This window comes from Numenius arquata, chromosome W (genome assembly GCF_964106895.1).
Source record: "Numenius arquata chromosome W, bNumArq3.hap1.1, whole genome shotgun sequence".
Classification (NCBI taxonomy): Eukaryota; Metazoa; Chordata; class Aves; order Charadriiformes; family Scolopacidae; genus Numenius; species Numenius arquata.
This window is the reverse complement of record NC_133615.1, coordinates 18,576,351-18,593,501: the sequence shown is the minus strand read 5'-3', so window position 1 is coordinate 18,593,501 and position 17,151 is coordinate 18,576,351. Positions and strand designations below refer to the sequence as shown.

The 17,151-nt window shown below is 35.7% G+C and overlaps 1 protein-coding gene across 2 annotated transcripts in view; it reads left to right on the top strand.

Moving 5' to 3' along the window:
* LOC141476569 (ceramide transfer protein-like) overlaps positions 1–16,722 on the top strand; it is a 136,998-nt gene extending 120,276 nt beyond the window's left edge. The window contains exons 8-17 of one of the 2 annotated variants that reach the window (XM_074165274.1): positions 3,275–3,367; positions 4,795–4,881; positions 5,880–5,972; positions 6,572–6,646; positions 11,937–12,032; positions 12,578–12,710; positions 12,831–12,901; positions 14,217–14,345; positions 15,129–15,258; positions 16,586–16,713. In XM_074165274.1, coding sequence (XP_074021375.1) covers positions 3,275–3,367; positions 4,795–4,881; positions 5,880–5,972; positions 6,572–6,646; positions 11,937–12,032; positions 12,578–12,710; positions 12,831–12,901; positions 14,217–14,345; positions 15,129–15,258; positions 16,586–16,713 — 1,035 coding nt within the window. Of the gene's footprint in view, positions 1–3,274; positions 3,368–4,794; positions 4,882–5,879; positions 5,973–6,571; positions 6,647–11,936; positions 12,033–12,577; positions 12,711–12,830; positions 12,902–14,216; positions 14,346–15,128; positions 15,259–16,585 lie in introns of both variants that reach the window. The other variant, XM_074165275.1, reaches the window with a different exon arrangement.
* The last annotated feature ends 429 nt before the right edge of the window (positions 16,723–17,151 follow it).

Below are 17,151 nucleotides of genomic sequence, written 5' to 3'. Positions count from 1 at the left end.
AGGGCTTTATGGAGTCTAGTTTCAAGTCTCCAAGGCTGGAGACCACACAGCCTTTCTGGGCTGCCTGTTTATAGTGAAAAAGTCTTTCATTATATCCAGTTGGAATAGCTCTTATTCCAGTATCTGCATATTGTTTTTCATCTTCCTATTATAGACTGCTGTGAAGAGCTTGTCTCAGTTTCTTGATTACCTCCTCGGAGGTATTGGAAGGCTACTGTTAAGTCCTACAAAAGCCTTCTCTGGGCTGAGCAAACACAGTTCACTCTTCCCACAAGCCACTCCTGCAGCCCCCCCCAACCAACACCTTGACACCTACACCCAGCACAAGAATTTAAAGACAGCGGTTGACTGTATTCAGACCTTTGCTAACACTGTTTATTACACTTCAGTTGTAGCGCATCTTTTGGTTTTTTTACCTTGTTGTTTTAGTGGCTAAACATGGCTCTGTAAAAGTCTCTTCTATAACTATGGGCCTGAGCACAAAAAAAATGTTGCTCTGTCATCTGATAAGTAAATGTAGGAGGAGAATGATATTGATCTCTGTACTCTTGTTTTTTCTTGGATAGATGCTTATATTGTTCTGAAAAGGAAGTAAATATTGGGAGATGATAAAGTTCGGAATATCTTCTCTGAGAGATTAGAGGGGAAAAATATATGAAATTGGGCAGCCATTTGTGTTTGTTCTAGCTGGGAGGGTTTTAAAGCTCTTGTAAGTCTGTCCAGTGCCTGTAAAAGACTAGCTAGAAGAAATGAAAGGTGCAGCGTCAAGTTTGTCCTTTGTATATCAGATTCACTCCTCAGGCTTTGTGCTGTGCAGGTTTGTCACAGGAAGAACAGGATCTCTGTCAGTGGCTAAAAGCAATGAGTGTTTTACAAATAGTGTAAGTGCTGTTGTAATCCAACTTGCTCTCCTTCCCTCTCCAGCCTCCTCACTCCACTAACTTCAGAACCATGTTTTACTTGACAGCAAAACACAAATGTGATTAGTGAAGGTCCTGCTACTTCACAAAACTATACAGTCTTCATCTTGTAGAGGGCCAGTTTAGCCTAAAGACGTGAGAGAGATTTATGTCTGCTGAACTTGAATAAAATATATTTCAAAATTATAGCTGTCCTCAAATATTTCTAATATTAAAAAGCTGAAGTTCATCAGAACTTGTTGAAGCTGAGTACAATTTGATTTGAGATGAGTACAGTGTTATGAAGTAAGTATCTTTCTCTAGAAACCCTGTTTTTTAAATAAATGAAAGACTTTTAAGTTACATTCTGAAGGTTGGAAACTTTATTTTTAAACCTTTGAAAGCAAGAAATCATTATAAAAACATCTTTTAATTTTAAAGGAGACTGCTAAAATAGTGCACATAGTGATTGTAATTTTAGAATTCTATATTTAGTTTTCATTCTGTTACCAAAACAGTAAAATGGCCAGAATAAAATTAATGCAGAAGCATGTAATGTTATCTAAAGGTAATTGTAGTTACAGCTTTGCTTTTGACCTTTTATTCTTATCTGTTAAGATCTTGAGCTTGACTTTTTATTTTTCCAGTGCAGTATATTTTTCAGTATAAGCCTCTTGAATGTATTTTTAAAATAGACTTTTTAAAAGAAAATGGATAAACAGGGAAATTATTTACTCTCTAGTATTTTGTCCATTGTTTTATTTGCAACAAAATCCTTGTGATGATGCTTTTCTTGTCTTGACTACAGCAACATTTTTCTGTTCTTGTTTCCTTTAGTCTTAATAATTAGTATTAATGTGCAAACTTATCTTCTGAATGTTAAATTTTACTTTAAGATTAACATGTTTGGGTAGTTTATTTTGTTCACCTTTCACAATTGTAACTTAAATGTCTCATTAAATTTTACAGAGTTTTAATACACCAGTATTTTTTCTGCTGTGCAATCATTCTGCCTTATTTAATGTTTTTGCCAAGAGAAGATGGCAAATTTGGAGAGTTGTCTTTTGAGATGTGTGAATTATCACTAATTTGCAGATTGAAGTACACAAAGTGCGGGGGTGGGGGGGGGATTGTTTTTTTTGGGGGGGTTGTGTTTTGGTTTTCATTACAAGTGTTCTGGTAAATCTTCTATGCTTTCTCACAATGACTTACACTCAAGTCATGCTTTATGCATTTTCAGGACTCTCCAGTTATTTTCAAACTAGGTAAACTTGCAATGTTTTGTGAAACAGAAGTGTTAGCGGTTATTGCCTGTTTGTGATAGTTTCAGGAAGGGAAAAGCCTACATTCACAGATAAAGGCAATACTGTCTTCATCTAAGTGTTGCTTTTTTCCTAAGAATTTTCCTGTGGAAAACTGTACTTCTTTGTTTTGCATCAAAACTGTTGCTTTATTTTTCAAACTTTTCTTTGGAAACTGGAAAGTGTGTGTTCCAGAATGAACATTACCACCAAATTCCCAGTTGGTAAACTCAGCCTTTCAGTGTTGTTAAGGGTTTTCCACTGAATCATTAAAGTTGAGATTGGGTTGCTGAATAATTATATCTGCAAGAAGTAGTGTGTAGTGTCCAGTTGTCGAAAGGGAACAGAGAAACATCCTATGTACTAAAGCTGAATTCTGCAAGAATTTCAGAAGTGTTTATAGCTTTTTCTCTGGGAATATCTGTCAGTATGTAGAATTTGCAGAGGAAATACTAGGTTTAATCTGATTCCAGTATTACTGCTTCTTTATTCAAAATATGCAATGACATAGACATTATTAGTGGCTCTAATACAATCACACACCTATTATGGGAGAATGATGTTGAGTTGTTAGTCTCTGCATGGAGTTCACAAAATGATTCACATGGATCCTATGCCGGCTAATTATAGATACAAGCTTACATGCTGTGATTCACTAGTATCTCACCCCATTCAACAAGTTAGCTTTCTACTAGTCTTACTTTTCACCCTTTGTTATCACTGCCCAAGCATCTGTGTCAAGGAGTTTATATAAACTGTCAGATACTAAGTCTGACCCTCAACAAACTATGAATAGCTATGCTTAAACTAGATACCAGATTTTGCTTGCTGATCTAGTTTCTTCCACATGACTTAAAGAAGGTATGCTCAAGGTAGCTAGCTCCCCAAGCTTTGTATTATATATGCATGTATATGGGCACATATAATGCATGCATTCATATTAAATCAGAAAATCAGCAGATTTGCAGTTGTTACTTGGGAGAAACCCCTATACTGGTCCTTCCATTTATTGGCATGTTGACTGTTATCAGCTGATTCATTCTTGCTGCATCAAATGATCATGTAATTTTACAGGAGATAGAGAAAAGAAGAAGAATAGAAGAAGCGTACAAAAATGCTGTGACAGAACTGAAGAAAAAATCCCACTTTGGAGGGCCAGACTACGAGGTACAAATTCTGCTTTTGAAATCTTTAAAAATGCTAAGGCTTTTAAAGATTGGTTTGTTTCACAAAGTATTGTGTGTGTGTAAATCAAGGTCTTTAGCTGTGCAAATGTGTTCATGCCACTTTTCTTTTTCTGAAACTGAACGAAGAATCTAAGTCCTTAATTTTTTGAGAATAGAAGTCTGTCTTCACCCCAGGTTTCCTTATTCTGCTTTTGTCTAAGCATTTTGCTTACAGATATTTCTGCTGACTTTTTAATTATTTTTCTTGTACATTTGATACTGCTCATATGCAAGTTTTGTACTCTTTTTAATGAGTCAGCTGTATAGATAAGTAATGCAAATATGAAAAACTGACTGCAGAGGCAGTCCTAGAATCTGAAGTTTAACTTGAATTGATTTTTAGCTTGTCACCGCCACTTGAAATGTGTTGATAAATTCAATGATTTTTCGGTTCTGCTTCATCTGTTAAATTGCATGTTTTAGCAGCTTCCTTCTCAGTTTGGCTATTTAGTCAAATTCTAAGGCTTTTAAACTGCCTTCTGAATAATAATGTAAGCTAATGCACCTATAATGCAGTTTGCATAATTTTTAAGAACCTTGACCCTTTCATTTACATTAATCAAGCAGGTTTCTACTTGCAAATCATAGCGTGATATGTTGGGATATTTAAAAGATACTTGAGCTTAGATTTTCCGTTGTGACTGAGGCACTGTAAAAGAAAAAGATGGATAAGAAGGTGGACTTTGTCTACCTGGTTACGAACCCAGCTGCTTTTCCCAGATATCCCTGTTGTAAAGTAGGTTTTTGAAATTTGCTGGACCAGTTTGTTTTACAGTGCAATAAAAGCAGTAAACCTAGTTTTCTTAAATTATCATTTTACTTTAATTAGTGGACACAAGTTTTTAATAGTTGACTCAACTCTACCTGCTGTTTATTGTTAAACTGTTCTTTCCAAGAATTTTCAATAGTGATCCCCAGGATTTTGTCTTGTCTTGTTGTGCTTTGAGCACGTATCTGAAATCCACTCTAAGGCACTGGAATACTTGGAAGGAGTATATACACAATTATATTATTATGTTTACTTTACTGACACACTGTAAACATTTTTAAGAGAAGATATATGTTAATTAAAACCTAAATCTGATGTCAAAGCATATTGACACTGTTGCTCAGTCTTTAGTTTCCTGGTTTTTTGTTTGTTTAGAGAAGTACCCCTAAATTGTAGTTAATGGAAATAACTTCCTTTGACAAGTAGGGTTTTCAGATTAATTGTAATCTAAGAATATTGGTGAAAATATTTGAGGTCTATGGAAGAAATTTCCTTCTGTCAGTTATATGCATAATATAAACATCCGTTTCTAATATTAAACTTAAGCAGATCTCTCGTGTCTCCAAAATTTTGAACTAGTTTTGTTTCTTATGCTCTAGGAGGGTCCTAATAGTCTGATTAATGAAGAAGAATTCTTTGATGCTGTTGAAGCTGCTCTTGATAGACAGGATAAAATGGAAGAACAGGTATTGATACTTGAAAAATATGTTAATGATGGGCACTTTGTGGAAGACTTCTGTGACTTACTCAGTCCTGGGGCACATCTCCTGAAACTAGATATTTTATACTGACACTTATAAGTGGAATTCACTGCTTAATATTTTTACAGTTAAATATCATTGCTTAACACTAATTTTGAGAAAGTGACTTCACAGCTTGCATAGAAAAGGATAGTATAAGTGTTAAGCTAATTGAATGTCTCTGGTTTCTAATTCCTAAATAAGTGTATTAGTCCTGTATAAAACTTATCTTTATTTGTAACTGATGCCCTGTGCAAATAAGAATATCAGATACTGCAGCTATTTTTCAAAACCTAATTATTTCTCTGAAGTTTCTTTTGACTATAGCAGTATGTGAAATAGGCAAGACATAGTTCTGTTGATGTTTGTTTTTATTAAAAAATTGTGTAGACTCTGGCTGTTTCTCTAACTTATTTCTTGAATGCACTTCAGTGACAAGGATCAAAAAGGGATAAGATGCATGTAATGAAATATATAGAATATGAGAACATATAGTAGTGTATAAAATGAGAGGGAATAACAAAGTGGTGCCTCCTTTGTCTTAAAAGGTTTTAGGCTTATGAATATAGTGAATACAATGACTTGGTTAAGAATTATAAGGCTTTCTAGTGGACGTATAGTACCCAACAGAGTTTATCTATGTTGGGGTCTCTTAGCGGAAAGTAAAAGTTTTGAGTGACTGTTGTATTACTACATGGATGCAACATCCTTAATGCTGCCAATCTATTTTGCTTAACCTGGAAATGCACCTTGAAGTGTAGATGAATGGGTAATTCAGTTTCCAGGCCCATTCACTTCCTGAGAAATCCAGCAGGATGACAACTTCATGTCTGTCGTGGACAGCATTAGTTGTTGTAGCCACTATATAGATTGAGGATACCTCACTGTTTCATAGTCCACCCAGTAGCAACTGACTACCAATAATTAAATCTATTTTGTTACAGTCCCAAAGTGAAAAGGTCAGATTACACTGGCCAGCATCCTTACCTTCTGGAGATGCATATTCTGCTGTGGGGACTCATAGATTTGTCCAAAAGGTAAGATATTTCTCATTATTTCCTCTGAATAATGAGCTGACATATTTCTATATTATATGTTATATGGATAGGTAAGATTGATTATTTTATTAATTTTTTAGGTGTTTCTAGTATAACTTTCAATGTTTTTTTTCATTTTCAATTGTAGTAGCTGGAATTGGAGAAGGACTGTTTTCTATCTCGGCTCAAAAAAATACTGATTTCAGTATCTATTTAGGATACTCTTGGCTTGTATCAAGCTTGTCAGTTAGAGATTATATTAAAGGAAAAAAAATCCCAACTTGCTAACCTCAGTGTTTTTAAGATACCTTCACCAAAATTAATTTAATTTATTTAAAAAAAAAATAATTAAAAATTCCAGTCTCTTGAATTAGGATCAGTTGATTTTTTTTAGTGTTACTGGAAACACTATGCTTTTCTTAGGGCTACACTGGGAGCATAATACATAATAGGTGCATGAAATTAGCATTCACTGCTGCGCTTGCTGCTTATGGTGCTTTTGTTTTCCTTTTCTTCATTATCTTTTGCTTGCAAGTTGGTACCGAATGCTCTGTTCTGCCTTTGTTCTGATTACTTGGTTTTTTCTTTGTCTCTGGTAGCCTTATAGTCGCTCTTCCTCCATGTCTTCCATTGATCTAGTCAGTGCCTCTGATGTTCACAGATTCAGCGCTCAGGTACTGTATTAATGTGTAGAGTGGGGATTGCATCTTTGCTGTATGTCATCCTCTTCTCTAGAACCTGGGGTTTTTGTTACATAAATCACTGCTTGCTTTAAACTAGTATGTTGAGACAAAAAAAGGAGTTCTCTATTCCTATACTAAATGGTTATCTTTTTACATTCTGCTTGCATGCATATCACTTGTGCAAAGGCTCAAATCTTGTGAAACTGTTGGATTGATTTCAGTAGCTTTAATAAAAATGCCTACAACTTGAAAATTTTTCATTTCTGATTATAGTAAAAGTAATAAAGTAACACCTGTTTTGTGTGGGCTGGAGATGGTCTTTGCTTCAAATTGAATAGTTTTTCTTGCTTTTAAATCAAAGGTTTAATTTTGTCTTTAAAATTTGTCACTTGTAATAACAGGACATTAAGATTCTAAATGTTAAGGTTCTCTATTATCATTTTTTACCTCTACAACTAGTTTTATTATGGAAAGATCATAAAGTATGTTAACAAACAAGATTGTGGGTATGAGAATTTTTACTGAAGAGTTCCAATATATTCAATTATCCTTCAAAAAATGTCTGACATCCTGAATATGTGAATGTAGTCATAGTGATATATTCCAATAATGTACAAAATTACTCTAGGTGCTTGCTTTGAATATCATAGTTTAGAGTTGGATTAGATAAGTAAGTTCATGTGTTTGGTCTTTATTCTCAAAAAACCTCATTCAGACATATCATTCATGCCATTAGTTTCCTTCTGCTGTGGTCCATATATGATTTTGAATATGGGGCTTCCTTCTAGGATCTGTTGTTTTGGGTTTTGTTTGCTTGTTTTTAAATTAACTAACACTGCAAGCAGTCTGCTTTTTCAAATGGAAGGCATGGATTTTCTTTTGATTAACAGAGCCTGGAATCATACTACTTGCAGACCTTGCCACCAGCTTTGTGAGCAGAGCCCTAACACTTAAGGACTTGATTATTGAACTGAAATCCCAACACTTGTCTTGACCTATTGCAGTCAGTTAATTTCTGGAATTTGAACTTATCACAAGGGGAAAGCATGCAGATCATATTGCACAACACTGGTAGGCTCATCTACTGGTACTCCAATAGTCACATTAGTAATTCAAGCTTGGTTTTGTTTGAGAGGAGGGGGGAAATCAAGTAATAGTAAGCAACTTTGATTCCAAAGACAGAATTAGTTGTCTATCAGGCTATGGGTACGTGGCCAGTTCAATGTAAGGGAAACCCATAGTCACTAAAATATGCAAACCTTCTCATTTTCATCTCTTATGCCTGTGATAAGATTTGTGGATCCATATGGTAAACCTGAGTATCAGAGTACTAGTGTGGCTGAAAACCTAACCATTTAAAAACAAATCTGAGGTTTACCAGGTCCTTATCACAATAATGCAAATTGAAGTTAAAGATCAGGGTCAAATAGACTGGATTATGGGATCAAGGTGTTGCTCTTTTCAGCAGCTACAGGGATTATAACATGTAGAAGCTACTACCCAGTGTTTTAGGATGTGGTTTCAAGTTAACTGATTCACTGCAGAAAGGATGATCTTGCTAACTTACAAGAAACCTATTCCCATCTGCCCTCTCCTCCCATATTTTCCCTAAAACAAACTTTTGCCAGATTAGTAAATCGGTCCACCTGCTCTGGAGCTTCATTGCTAGTGAACAAGCAGGTGAAAGACAGCTGAGAGCATGAAGAGAAAAGCAGTACACCTTTTGGTAACAACCTGCTGTGGACCTTATTAATAGGAAATTGGCCTCTGTCCCCAGGCTGAGGATTTGGCTTTTGGAAAGGCAAGTTAATAGCTTGATTCTGAATAAATGGGACTTGTTTCTAGACTTTATTCATACTCAAGGGAATTTTAGTATTAGTGAAAGGTCAAGTAGAAACTTGCAGCTTTGTTTTTAAGATTGAGAAGTGTATTCTGATGGGAGCTGGTTCTTCAGTGTGCCGGTTGAGTGGGAGATTGTGGGCTTAAAATGCTGCAGATGTTCTGCAGATCACTTTCTCCCCTTTTAAAGGACTATCAGATTTTAAAATAGATTGAGCTGTTCTGAGGGCCTTTTAAGTGAAGAACTGCCCACTTAATGTTCAGGCCATGGCTGCATGGGTTGCAAGTATTTTTGCAGACCATTCCTGCGGTTTGCCAGGAACACAGTGGTAATAGTGTGGCCTACCCAGTGGGAAAGAAGCTGTGATTCTTGACTCTGCCTAATGTGGTACCTGAAAAAGGTTCAGGCTGACAGACAGTGAGCACAGCAGGTAGATTGCAGTTTGGACAGGTAGTATGCACAAGGCAGTTGTAGGCACTGCAATTACTTGGTCAAGTAGAAGTAATTGCTTGTTAGCAAACAACAGCATTCACTCTCCTCTGAAAGCTGCAATGATGATACCTCTCCTTCCCCAAACCCCTAAGGGGAAGCTGTTTGAAAGATCTTGTGTTAGCAGAAATGAAACTTTATAGGGAGAGAACCAAACTAGAAATGCCTTTCAAGTTTTCAGAGGAAGTCAGTGACCTAAATGCCGAACAATTCCAAAGGCCTTAAACTGTTTAGATTACGCTCATGGATGCCTCATTCTCCTCTTTCTTTGCTATTCCCCTCCTCCCTCTGCATTTAGCATAAAGCAAAAAGCAGCAAAATACAAAACAAACGTATTAAAGCCAGCTTTGTCCATAATAGATTAGGAGCTAGGGGAAATGAGAGGGGGACCTGAAATAGGGACCTGAAGGTGTTGAAGGTAAAGGTTGGGAGCATGACAAGGATTCCTTTCTGAAAGTGTGACCTAGAGCTAGTAAATTGAAGGTTTAAATACCCCACATTCTTATCTGGCTTGGATTGTACTGTCATTGTGTCACTGGAAAAAAATAATTAGAATAATATTGTAGGAAACCTGTTAGTAAATGGCAGGAAAAGATGGCCTGTCTAAAAGCAGAAACACAAATCTTGTCGGTGTTTATAGCTCATCATAATTAAAAAAAAATATATAAAATCAAAGAAAACCTCCAAAACTGGACTGATAACTTGTGTTTCTGTAGAGAATTCTATGGTTAAAATAAAATAAAGTAGAATTTCTATTGAAAGGATTTTACTTTTATGTTGTACTTTGAGGATTTTTACTTGATTCAATTACTTTTTTTCTTCCTGGTCTTAAGTGTATTGCCCAAAGAGTATGTTGTACAAACAAAATTACTGCTTTAAATTAAAAGTAAATAACATCTTTCAGTTCCATGTCATATCAGAAAAAGATCATTATGTATTCTTTAATTTTGCTTTATACTTGTACTACTTGCTCGGTTATGTTTTATAGGTTATGAAGCCTAGTGTGCATATAAAATATTTTTTTAAGTTGTGCAAAACCCACTTATAGGTTCAGACTAATAATCTTGTGATTGTATGCTTCTTAGACTAATCTGTGTGTTGGTCAGTTGACTAACCTTTGCTTGCAGTGCTTTTTCTTTTAAAAAAGGTATTTCTAGTAATTCAGGAAAATAGTGTCAATGACATGGAATTATTTGCTGTGATGAGTTTCAGTAGTCACCTACCTTTTAGGTGGAAAAAGTTATTAAATTGTTTCCAGCGCTTGTAAACATTACACAGCAATGGATACTTCATATTTTTGTCTCTATTTTTATTGTGGGGAGAGGGGGATTTGGAAATGGGGTGGACAGGCACAAAAGAAACATAGAACAAGACTGTAGATTTAAAATAAAAATCCATTTCCTGTCCCTCCGCCCATTTGGAACAACAAAAAAAATTAGGTATTCACATAGCTTGATAAAAATGTATCAAATATTTGGCCTTTAATAAAAGCACACAACTGTCTAGCTAAGTAATTTTTAAATGAGTATTTTATAATAATGGAGTTTCTGCATCATTGTAAGTTTTTTGAATGTAAGGATTTCTGTTATGATTTTCTAGCTGGCTACTGTGCAAAGATGCCAATGAAACAAAATGGGCATGCTTTGCTCATGACCTGGACAGGCTGGAGAGTTGGGCAGAGAGGAACCTGATGTACTTCAACAAGGGCAAGTGTAGGGTGCTGCACCTGGGGAGGAATAACCCCATGCACCAGTACAGGTTGGGGGCTGACCTGCTGGAGAGCAGCTCTGAGGAAAAGGACCTGGGAGTCCTGGTGGAAAATAGGATGACCATGAGCCAGCAATGTGTCCTTGTGGCCAAGAAGGCCAATGGCATCCTGGGATGCATCAGGAAGAGTGCGGCAAGCAGGTTGAGGGAGGTCATCCTCCCCCTCTACTCTGCCCTGGTGAGGCCCCATCTGGAGTACTGTGTCCAGTTCTGGGCTCCCCAGTTCAAGAAGGACAGGGAACTGCTGGAGAGGGTACAGCAGAGGACCACAAAGATGATTAGGGGCCTGGAGCATTCTCCTTACGAGGAGAGGCTGAGGGACTTGGATCTGTTTAGTCTGGAGAAGAGAAGACTGAGGGGGGATCTGATCAATGCTTATAAATACTTAAAGGGAGGGTGTCAAGAGGATGGGGCCAGTCTTTTTTCAGTGGTGCCCAGTGACAGGACAAGAGGTAACGGGCACAAACTTGAACATAGGAAGTTCCATCTAAACATGAGGAGAAACTTCTTTACTTTGAGGGTGGCAGAGCCCTGGAACAGGCTGCCCAGGGAGGTGGTGGAGTCTCCTTCTCTGGAGACATTCAAAACCCGCCTGGACCCGTTCCTGTGCAACCTGCTCTAGGTGTACCTGCTTTGGCAGGGGGGTTGGACTAGATGATCTCCAGAGGTCCCTTCCAACCCCATATTATTCTGTGATTCTGTGATAGTTTCCTTCACTGCTGTTTCAGTATGACTTTTGATATGTATTCACTTTTTTTAGAACTTGTCTGTCTCTTCCCCCCTCCTTTGTTCAGCTTTTAAAATGGTCTTTAGTGAATATTGGCTTTCAAGTCTTAAAATGCATTGTAATTCTATTTGGAGATACCCGAAGTAATTTCCTACATGCTAAAATAAAACTGTCGTAGGTAGAAACAGTGAGTTTTGACAGTTTAGGGGAGGTGCGAAGGAAGGATAGGGAAGTCCCCAGAAAGAATGAAGTTGGAAGATGAATCAAGATTTTGGCTTTTGTTTCTGAAGGCCAGAAGTATCTGCTTGTTCTTAACTTGTGATAGAAGGCTCTGTTGTCCAAGTTCAGCTCCTGCACAGGATTTGAAGTATTGACTTGTGGCTTCCAGTACTGTACAGTCCCCTGCCCAAGAAGATGGAAGGAATGATTTAAAAATGTGTATTTTTTTTCTTTTAAAGGTGGAAGAGATGGTACAAAACCATATGACATATTCCTTGCAAGACGTAGGAGGAGATGCTAATTGGCAGCTAGTGGTAGAAGAAGGAGAAATGAAGGTAAACATTTGGGTTTTTGCTTAATTGATATAAGATTATATGTTGTGAAGACAGATATTTTTATTCTCTTTGAATACTATAATTCAGCAAGTTATGCTGTTAAAACTTCTCTCTGAGAGTAATGTTGTTTAATTTGGGACTCGAATCTACGAGAGCTGCAGCTTCTAATATATTTATTTATATAAAATCTTATGCAACTTTTGCAATAGCTTTGTCTTTGCAGATTCCTTTCCCATTTTCTCCTACTTAAAACTTGGTATCAAAATGGTGTGTAAATTCAATGTATGAAAATGTTATATGGTAGCAATTTATTGTTAGCTACTCTACTGTGCTTGTATGCATTCTTGTGCATAGTGATAAATAAGGTAGCTTAATCATTTTTGGAGTAGCGACTCTCAAAATACTGGTATTTTAATGTGAAGTGCCATGTAAGAACTGTGTTAGTCTTCTAGGTAAGTTTTTATCAAAGCTGATGAAGCTAAACAATTAAAACATGAACAGTTTTGACAATTTCTGTTCTGCTTTTTTTTGGTATTTGGCCATAGGTGTACAGAAGAGAGGTGGAAGAGAATGGAATAGTTTTAGATCCTTTGAAAGCAACGCATGCTGTTAAAGGGGTAACAGGGCATGAAGTTTGCCACTACTTCTGGAATATTGATGTTCGTAATGACTGGGAAAGTAAGGAATCGGTTCTTAAGCTTTGCATGTTTATCAGCAAAGCATATTGTCTGTAACATTGACCTAATATCTGTGCTGGTTTACTGATGGATATATTTTCCTCCTCCTCCCCCTTTTTAGCAACAATTGAAAATTTCCATGTTGTGGAAAATTTAGCTGATAATGCAATCATCGTTTACCAGATGCATAAGGTAATAACACTTCATCTATATACACACCTTAGTGAGACAGTCTGGGGCATATGTGTTGTAATCTATTCTGAAGTACTTTAACGTCTTAACAACTTAAAATACTATTCAAAACAACAGTTCAGAACAAGTTCTCTATTAAACTGCAACTTTGTCAATTTTTCAAACTTGGATTGATAGCGTAATTGGTTGTGTATGTGTCTGATAGAGCTTGTAATAACAAATGAGAACTGTTTTTAAACTCTTAAGTAGATAACTGCCAGCAAGGCAAGGGTCATCTAAAGCAAACCAAAGCAATAAATTGACACTGACTACAAGGAAGAGACGCATACCACTATTATCATATGTTTTGTTGTAATAGTGCAAGCTATTGTTGACCACGATTAGTTGACATACGCATTTGCATTATGAGGTGGTATAATTGCTGGTACAACATTTGTTCTTTAACTTCATTATGGTTTTTCACCCCGACCAGTTCTGATGTAGATTTACAAAAGTGTTAATTTGACTTATAACCAAATAACTGTAACCTAACAGGTTCAAAAAAATTGGGAATGAAGTGTATGAATTCATCTTTAATCTTGCATAATTACAAGTATTAGTATACTCAAATATTAAAACAATATTTTTTTCAATTTTACTAGTAATGTGATTACCTTAAAGTTGCTATAACAGCACACTCTGATTTTTGAATTATGTGAACTGTATAGTTTTGTGGTAAAAACTAGACTCTCTTTCCCTATTGTCAGGAAAAAATGGCTTCTGTATAGTTTTACTTTACTTTATCAGACCCTTTGCTTCTGAAACTTTCTCTTAGATAAGGTTTACCATATCTATCTCACTAAAGCAGTAACTTCTTGAAATAATATGTTATAAATATTTTTTGCGCACTCTCTCTCTGTCTCCATATTTATGGAGACATAAATAACTGTAGATGCATCTATTTATACTTAACCACTAGTTCAGTTTGTAGCTTACAAGTATTAACTAAAATGTATACATGAGGTTGAGAGAACCTCTTCCTTGTTGTGTACTGAAAAAGTCATTGCAGCTTGGCTCCCTGCCTTTCAAAGGCCTTAAAGTTTTGCCTTAATTTTTTTTTTAAATTAAGTGTAGCCATATAACCTGTTACACATCTGTACAACGCCTATGTTCTGCTTCAGTTTTGAAAATTGCCTGAAATTACTAACTTGAAGAAACTTTTTTACTTAAATAACGTGACTGACCTGTTTTGCCTTGTTTGTTTTCCTTTATCTGAGGATAGTAAGTACTTAATTTGCAAAACTGGAAAAGCTTATATTCAGATGTTTCTCTGCAGAGGGTGTGGCCAGCTTCTCAAAGGGATGTGCTGTATTTGTCTGCCATCAGAAAGATACCAGCATTCAGTGAAAATGATCCTGAAACATGGATTGTGTGCAATTTCTCTGTGGAACATGACAGTGCTCCTGTAAGTGTTATTTTCATTCTGTCAAGTTCTGCTTTTAAGATACCATTTTTCTATTATGTGATGATGGTCTTGCAATACTAGTGTAAGGGGGGGTATGCAGAAATACAGTTTCTTTAAACCAGATGATACAATAACCTGATGAAGGCATTCTGAGCCAAAAGCTTTCTTACCTTATCTCAACAGTTGGCAGATCTAAGGTGTTGCAGAAAAACGAAAGCAAAATTTCTGGAGATATAAAATATTCTAAAGAATTGAGGTTACTTCGTATGGAATCAAATCAATGACTCTTCAGTATTGTCAGACATGGGAATAGGCTTGTATAACTGTAGATATGGAATCTGTTAAACCTCCGGCTTATGCAGTTCTGCCTTGGTTCTGTCAGATAGTAGCAATGATTGCTTTCTTTGGAGTGTTTCTGTGCTGATGGCTATTCCATTGCCTGCTTACAATGGAAAAGTTACTAACTGATATTTGTAAATGATGATGCGTTATTCTTTAGATGTTTCCTTACTTGTCACAATAATGAAATAATTCACTGTATTAAGCAAACATAAACCTCAGATTCAGGCATTTCAGTTTAACCCTTTCCTTATTCACCATGTACCTTTCATTTCATTCACATTCATGTTACATCCATGTAGTGCTAGAACACAAACTCCCTGAAACGGAACTTTTGGAGTGTCTTAGACTTCATACTAAATTAAAATGTTAGCAGTCAAGTATGCTGAAATAAACTTAGCTTGAAGCTTACAAATGTTTCTTTTTTTTTTTTTTTTTTGGCAGCTGAACAATCGCTGTGTCCGTGCCAAAATAAATATTGCTATGATTTGTCAGACATTAGTAAGCCCACCAGAGGGGAACAAGGAAATAAGCAGGGACAATATCCTATGCAAGATTACATATGTAGCTAATGGTAAGTCTAAAATGTTTCAGTATGACATTCATAATATATGCTAATTCTGGGGAGCTCAATACTGGCAAAAAAAAGGTTGATACAGTTTTCTGTTAAATTTATATATAGGATCACACTTGTGGTCTTCATGGTCAAAAAGACTCAAATTAATGTATTATATCAATCAGTGAATGGGATCTTTCATTGTGTGACATTCTGGGAGGAATAAATGAAAGCAATGTGTAGCTCAGTCATAAGTACAGAACCTTGGGGTGGAGGGAGGTGGGCAGAAGTAATGTCTGCAACTGGGATGACTTGGCATAAACTTTTAGTTTCAGTAATAGTCTGTTTTTTTTATTTATGTATTGCTGTCAGGTTTTTTCCCCAATTCATCTTGTTAGGCTGAAAAGCTGCTGATAGTAAAGATACAGTTCTTACCCTCAGTATTAAGAAAGGACAAATAAATTTTGTATGAGGATGTTTGCAAGCTGTATAATCTAGTCTACATATTTTTAATTTTTTTTAACTGATAGAATCTTTGGTATTGACTGTAAAGTTAGCAAAGCCAAACTGTATTGTTACTGTACTCAGTATTTAGCAGTGTATTATAGTATTGGAACCACATACCTATTAGATCCTCTCCTGCAGCTATAAAGCATTGAATATCTCACTTGCTTATTATTTTTGACCCCTAATTACACAGCTTACTAAAGAATCAAAGTCTGAAAAATGGGTTTAGTAAATCTTTGCCATATAGGAGTGGTGAAACTTGTATTAAATCCTGTACAAATAATACTATATGATGTTAAACTCTGGGGTAAACTGCTTTCTTTCCTGTTTAGAAGTTTCCCAATTATTTAAAAAATATATTTTCATTGACAAATATATGGCAGCTTTTTCAGCAAAGTACTTGACCTGGGAATTTAAGCATATTTTAGAATCAGTTCAAATTTTGTTTAAAGTGCTTTAAAAATAATTTGTAATTTCTATGTAGCAATTGTGCAGGCAAATGCAGCAGTTATTGAAAAGTTAAGACTGACTTCTATTTTCTTGAAATAAGAAGTAACTTGAGTCTCTTTTTCTGTTGTACTTAAAGAATATTGTCTTTCATTTGGGCATTCCCCAAAGACAACACATCATATTTAATGTTTTATAAATAGTGACATCATAGAACTGGACTGAATTAAGAATAGAAAGTGCTGCAATGCAAGCTATAAGGGTGTAAATTCTGCTGATTATTCTTTCCCGTTACTTCAGAAAGAGTTGCAGGAATACATATTTAAATTTTCTTTTCTAGCTTTTAGCAGATTTGCTGTATTTCAATGTCTGTCTTCCTGTCTATTTCTAGTGAACCCAGGAGGATGGGCACCAGCATCAGTGTTACGGGCAGTCGCAAAACGAGAATATCCAAAATTCTTAAAGCGTTTTACATCATACGTGCAAGAGAAAACGGCAGGAAAGCCTATTTTATTCTAGTATTAGCAGGTATACATTCATTTTTTTATTCTTGATTCACTGTTGTAAATATTTAAGTATGCAAGAAGTATGCAATCTAGAAATGTCTTATAATTAGCATTCATTCAGTGCTTAGTTTTAATATATGTATGCAATATACTTTTAAAAACATTTGTGTAATTCGTGTGTATTATTAGCATTAAAAATAAGAGCTGCACAAGTTATCAAGCATTAGTTTTTGTAGACTTCTAGTTTGACTTGCAATTTTTTGCATGCACGTTTAATTTATGTAGAAGCATAAAGGGATAAAGTTTTTTTATCTCAGCTATCACAGGCATTTTACACTTGTTCTGAAAAGGATACATACTGAAGTTTCTCTAGAGCCTCATGAGATTCTGATATTTTAAATTCTAGTTATAATTGCATATCTGATAGGATATTATGAAGGTCAAAGTATTC